At 64.6% G+C, this 6570-nt stretch overlaps 1 protein-coding gene across 1 annotated transcript; it reads right to left on the reverse strand.

Annotated features, from left to right (window-relative positions):
* Window positions 1–368: 368 nt before the first annotated feature.
* Window positions 369–5208, reverse strand: LOC113941073 (plasminogen activator inhibitor 1-like; the record flags this gene model as incomplete). Its single annotated transcript, XM_027632234.1, is given in 10 exon segments — window positions 369–427; window positions 477–561; window positions 992–1075; window positions 1418–1504; window positions 1886–1986; window positions 2437–2635; window positions 3355–3448; window positions 3450–3550; window positions 4019–4252; window positions 4940–5208. Coding segments are annotated over 9 exon segments (1207 nt in total), but the record flags the coding sequence as incomplete, so codon positions are not given.
* Window positions 5209–6570: the final 1362 nt, after the last annotated feature.

Raw genomic sequence — 6570 nt, forward strand, 5'->3', positions numbered from 1 at the left:
CCAGGACATGATTGACCCCAACCCGCGATGGAACTTTGACCCCAACACCATGACTAGGTTGACTCCAACACTGGGATGGATGATTGATCCCAACACCATGAAAGGGGGTTGACCCCAAATCTGGGGCACGATTGACCCCAAATCCAAGATGGGACTTTGACTCCAAATCTGGGACAGAGTTGGTTGACCCAAACCCAAGATGGGACTTTGACCCCAAATCTGGGGCATGATTGACCCCAAAGCAAGATGTGAATTTGACCCCAAAAACGGGGCATGATTGACCCCAAAACCAAGACAGGGGTGACCCCACACCAGGACACAACTGCCCCTACCCCTGGAGCATGGGGATGACCCCCAAAAATATATTACTCTCCCCAATAAATTACAGCTCTCCTGGCCCCACAGACCCTGTGGGGGACCCCCAACTGTGGAGTGACCCTGAGGTGAGGGGTCCCCAAGGTGGCGGTGACCTCAATGTGGGGTGACCCCGATGTGGGATGACACCCTCCCTCCCATGAGGCGCTCAGGGCTCTGTCACCTGCCCCACAAAGAGGATGGTACCTGTGGGGGGAGAGAGGGGTCAGGGAGCCCCCCCAGACCCAAATCTGTGGGGCAGAGACCCACCCAGACCCAAATCCAAGGGTCACAGACCCACCCAGACCCAAATTCGTGGGGAACAGACTCCCCTAGATCCAAATCCATGGAGCACAGACCCACCCAGACCCAAATCTGTGGGGCACAGACCCCCCCCTCCCATAAATGGGACATGAAACACCCCCAGACCCACATCTAAGGGGCACAGACCCTCCAGAACCACATAAATGGGACATGAAGCCCCCCAGACTCAAATCCAAGGGGCACAGACCCCCCCAAACCCAAATTCAGTGGCAACAAAGCCCCCCCAAACTCACCTCCATGCCTCCCAGGTGCCCCTTCCCACCTTGTGTGTGTTCCCCCTGCCAAACCCTCCCACCCCCAAATCCCCAAATACCTGTGGGGCCATGTCGGATGAGGAAGAGGAAGGGCCGATCCAGGATGATTTCCAGGGGGGCCATTCGGGAATAAACAATGGCAGCTGTGGGAAAGGGGGAGCAGGGGGAAGGGGAAATGAGATCCAAGGGGGTCTTGGAGCCCTCTCCAAGCCCACCAGTGCCCCCCAGGGACCCCTAGGACTCCCCAGGGACCCCCAAGAGCCCCCCAGACACCCCCAGGGACACCCTGGAGCCCCTCAAGGACCCCCAGGACCCCCCAGAGACTCCCCCAGGGACTCCCAGGACCCCTCAAGGACCCCCCCAGTGCCCCCAGAACCACTCTGGACCCCCTCAGGGACTCCCAGGACTCCCCCAAGGACCCCCCAATGCCCCCAGGACCACCCAGAGATCCCCAGACCGCCCCAGGGGCCCCCAGTGTCACCCACCGGTGGCTGAGGCCACCTCGGTGCCGTTCTCGGTCACCTCCATCCGGACCCTCTGCAGAGCCTGGCCCAGCACCAGGTGCTCCTCCCCTGGGAAAAGGAGTGGTCGAGGGGGATCCTGAGATCCCCACAGGGACCCCCAGACCCCCCCAGGGATGCCCAGGACCCCCAAGACCCTCCTAGGACCACTCCAGTGCCCCCCCCAAGGACCCCTGGAATGCCCCAGGGATCCCCAGGACCCCCTAAGGACCCCCCAGACCCCCCCCGTGCCCCCCCAGGGCCCCCCAGGGACCCCCAGGGACCCCCAGGGACCCCCCCGGCCCTCCCCTGGACCCCTGAGACCCCCCCAGGGACCCTCCCAGGGACCCCCCAGTGCCCTCCCAGTGCCCCTCCAGACCCTCCCAGTGTTCCCCCCAGCGCCCCCCAATGACCCCCAGGAGCCACTCCCATGCTCCCCATCCCCCCCTTTACCTGAGAGGGGGGTGAAGTCGGCAGCCTCGGGGTCGAAGAGGTCAAGGACCCCCAAGGACTTGAGGGGGGGCCGCAGGTCCCACGTGGTCTCCAGGGAGAAGCTGGAGGGGGCGGGCAGGGGGTGATCTCCAAGTGTCCCCAGGGGTCCAGGGGGTCCCTGTTCCCATGTCCCCAGTGTCCCCAGGGGCCTGGGGGGTCCCTGTTCTCAAGTGTCCCCAAGTGTCCTCAGGGGTCCAAGGGTCCCTGTTCCCCCCCCTCCTCCCCCCTCAGTGTCCACAAGAGTCCAGGGGGACCTGGGGGTCCCAAGGGGTCTGAGGGATTCTCTTTGTCCTCAATGTCCCTAATGTTGTCCCCCCAGCGTTCCCCCTCAATTCCCCCCCCAGTGTCCCCAGTGTCCCCCCTCAATGTCCCCCCCCAGTGTCCCCAGTGTCCTCAGGGGTCCAGGGGAACCTGTTCCCCCCCTCCCCCCAGCGTCCTCAGCTGTCTCCAAGTGCCCCCAGTGTCTCCAATGTCCCCCCAGTGTCCCCTCCCCGTGTCCCCAGGGGTCTCACCACGGCAGGACAAGCAGGCGGGGGGCAGGGCTGAGGTTGGTGACCCAGTGGGTGACACGGGGACTGTCCAGGAGGCGGGTGAGGGTGACAATGGGGACATCCCGTTCCAGGGGGGCCACCAGCAGCATGGACACCGCCCCCCCCTCATACGGGACCTCCACCACCGAGTACGGGACCCCCGCGGGCGTCTCGAATTCCCCTGGAGGGGTTTACAAGGGGGGGGTCAGAGGGGACATGAGGGAGGCGGGGGAAGGGAGGGGCATGGGAGATGGGGGACATGAGGGGGACATGGTGTGACACAGGTGACACAGTGGGTGACACGGGGGGGTAACACAGGGGTGGCAGGGAGTGACAATGGGACTCCAGGGGTAACATCAGGGGGTCCCAGGGTGACACAGAGGGTGACATAGGGGAGGGGGTGGCACAGGTGACACAGGGTGTGACACAGAGTGACACAGGGGGGTGACACAGGTGATGCAGGTGACACAGATGACATAGGGGGTGACACAGGTGATGCAGGTGACACAAGGGATGCTAGGGGGGTGACACAGGGAGGTGACACAAGAGGTGACACAGGGGGGTGACACAGGTGACACAGGGGGTGTCGGGGGGGTGACACAGGAAGGTGACACAAGAGATGACGTGGGGGGGTGACACGAGTGACACAGGTGACGCAAGGGGTGACACAAGGGGTGACACAAGGGGTGACACGGGGAGATGACACAGGGGGGTGACACAGGGTGACATAGGCACCCCCGGGGTGACACGGGGGGGGTGACACAGGTGACACAGGGGGATGACACAGGGTGACACAGGGACCCCCGGGGTGACACAGGAGGGGTGACACAGGTGACACAAGAGGTGACACGGGGGGATGACACAGATGACACAAGAGGTGACACGGGGGGGATGTCTCACCGCAGCGGAACGTGCCCGCCCGGGCCATCATGGGCACCGCGACGTCGCTGCCATCTGCCCTGCGGAAGGGGCGGGCGCGGGTGGCCCGGGGGGGGGAAGGGGGTCGCCCACCTTCCCCGAAAGAACTGCGCGCTCGCCACCACCAGGCGCGTGCGGGGACCCAGAGCCCCGGGGGGCACCAGGGACCCCAACAGACCTGGGAAGGGGGCGGCACACGGGGAGGGGGTCAGGGACACAGTGACCCCCCCCGGAAAGGGACACGGGGGTCCCCATAACCATTGACACACCCCCCCCCCCCAAAAGGGTCCCAGGGGTCTCCACACCCACTGACGTCCTCCCACAAAAAAGGGACACGAGGGTCGGGGGGGCAGGGGGGACACAGTGATCCCCCCAAAAGGGTCCCAGGGGTCTCCACAACCTCTGAGCCCGCCAAAAAGGGATCTCCCACCCATCACCCTCCACCCTGGGGATCTCTGAACCCATCAACCACCCCCCTCAAAATGGTCCCAAACGCCCCCCACCCCCCCCCCCAGGAACCCCCCGGCCCCCCCCCCCCCCCCCCCACTCCCCACCCCGGGGGTACCAAGCCTCCTCCCCCCACCCACCACCCTGAGGGTCCCAAACGCCACCCCCTGCCCCTCACCCCCCACCCCGGGGGTCTCACCCTTCGTCCTCTCCCGCACCCAGGAGTCGAGGAGGGTCCGTGCCCCCTCCCGCCGAGCGAAGTCCACCCGGGCCACGCTGCGGGGTCCGAGGGCTCGGAGGGCCCGGCGGGCGAAGCCAGGGGTCAGCGCGACCCCCCGCCCCACAAAGAGCCCCTCGGCTACCGCCAGGCCCTGCCCGGGACCCCCCTCCAAGGCCCGGCGCAGCTCCCGCAGCTCCGCCGAGACCCCCGGGGCTGGGGAGGGGGAACAAACGGGATCAGGGAGGGGCAGGGGTGTCACCCACTGCGGGGGGAAGGGGTGGGGAGGGGAGGGGGACCCCAGGGTGGTCCTTGTGGGGGTGGGGACCCGCAATCCCATCCGAACATGGGGATAAAGACCCTGTCGATGGAGAAAAAGCCCCCCCCCATGGGGACAAAGACTCCCCCTCCATGGGGACAAGGACCCCAAAGTGTCCCCTGTGGGGGTGGGGATCCCCAATCCCACCCCCCATGAGGACAGGGGCCCCAAAGTGTCCCCAGTAGGGTCAGGGACCCCAATCTCACCCCAATATGGAGACAGGGACCCCAAAGTGTCCCCAGTAGGGACAGGGACCCCACATCCCACCCCCCATGGGCACAACGACCTCAAGGTGTCCCTCAGGGTGTCCCTCAGGGTGTCCTTTGGGGTGTGCCTGGGGTGTCCCTTGGGGTATTCTTCAGGGTGTCCCCTGAGGTGTCCCCTGGGGTGTCCCCAGTGTGTCCATGTCCCCCCCTATGGCCACAATGACCTCGACAACCTTGGCTTGTCCCCTGGATTGTCCCCTGGGGTGTCCCTTGGGATGTCCCTGAGGTGTCCCCTGTGGTGTCCCTGGGGTGTCCCTCAGGGTGTCCCCAGTGTGTCCACATCTCCCCCCTCCCCCCTGAGTGTGTTCCCCCCCTCACCGTCGATGCTGAACCCCAAGGCCTCCTCGAGCTGCCTCCGGCCCCGCCCAGCCGTGGCCACCTGGAGGGCCACCAGCACCGAGGTGGCCCCATGGGGGGCCAGGACCACATTGGTGTCCCCTCGGGGTCCCAAAGCCGCCCGGAAGAGCCGGAGCCCGAAATCCGTCACCAACTGAGACACCCGGCCCGGGACTGGGGTACCAGCACCCACCAGGGCCACCACGGCCACCACCAGGGCCACCAGCAGGGACGATGGGGACATCACAGTCCTGCAGGGACAGGAGAGTCACTGGGGTGGCCCCTGTGAGGACACTGGGGCTGGTCCCGGTCTCAGCCCCGGTCCCGGTCTCAGCCCCATTCCCAGTGCTGGTTCCAGTCCCAGTGTCAAGTCTAATTCCAGTCTTGATCCTAATTCCAATCCCAGTGCTGCTTCCAGTCCCCAACCCGATTCTAATCCCTGCCCTGCTGCTGGTCCCAGTCCAGATCCCAGTCCTGATGTCAGCCCTAACCTCAGCCCCAACCTCACCCCCAGTGCTGGTCCCAATCCTAATCCCAGTCCTGGTCCCAGTCCCAATCCTGGTGCTGGTTCCAACGTCAGTCCCAGTGCTGGTCCCAATTCAGGTCCCAGTCACAGTCCCAGTGCTGGTCCCAGTCCCAAACCCAGTTCAGGTCCCAGTCTCAGTCCCAGTGCTGGTCCCAATCCTTGTGTCAGCTCCCATCCCAGTCCCAGTATTGGTCTTAATTCCAGTTCTTCTGCTGGTCCCGGTCCCAGTCCCAGCCCCAGTCTTTGTCCTGGTGCTGGTCCCAGTCCCGCTGCCCCCTCACCTGGTCTCAGTCCTGGTGTTGCTTCTGTTGTCCCAGTATCAGCCTGGTTTTGGTCCCAGTATCAGCCTGGTTTTGGTCCCAGTGTCAGCCTGCTTTTGATCCCAGTATCCCAACTCTGCTCCTGGTGTTGCTCCCGCTGTCCTGGTCTTGGTCCTGCTCTCAATCCCAACAGACGTTGGGGCTTAGTCCTGGTGTCCTGGGATCAGTCCCAGTCTTGGTCCCAGTCTTGGTCCCAGTGTCCTGCTCTTGATCCCAGTGTCAGTCCTAGTGTCCCAGTGACATTCCTGGTATTGGTCCCAGTGTCTGCTGTTGGTTCCAGCGTCCCGCTGTTATTCCCGGTGTCCTAGGGCTGGTTCTGGTGTCCTGACTACAGTCACAGTGTCCTATTCCCAGTATTCTGCTCTTGTTTGTAGTGTCCTGATCCCAGTCCTGGTGTCCTATTCCCGGTGCCCTGATCCCGTTCACGGTGTCCTGATACCACTCCCAGTGTCCTATTCCTGGTGTCGTTCCCAGTATCCTGACTCCAGTCCCGGTGTCCCGATCCTGATTCCGATCCCGGAGCGGTTCCCGGTGTCCTGGTCTCAATCACGGTGTCCTGATCCAAGTCCTGGTGTCCTGAGCCTGTTGCCGGTGTCCCGTTGCTGGTGTCCCGATCCCGGCTCTGGTGCCGCCTCTGGTCCCGGCGGCGCCTTTAAAAGGTGGAGCGGGGGCGGGGGGAAGGGGGGGAGCGGGAAGGGGGGTATTTCCACGCGTGTCCCCCCCACGTCACCACCCATGTCCTGTGTCCCTTCTCGTGACCCCCGTGA

The sequence above is a fragment of the Corapipo altera genome, unplaced genomic scaffold (genome assembly GCF_003945725.1).
Source record: "Corapipo altera isolate COAL_440 unplaced genomic scaffold, ASM394572v1 270, whole genome shotgun sequence".
Lineage (NCBI taxonomy): Eukaryota > Metazoa > Chordata > Aves > Passeriformes > Pipridae > Corapipo > Corapipo altera.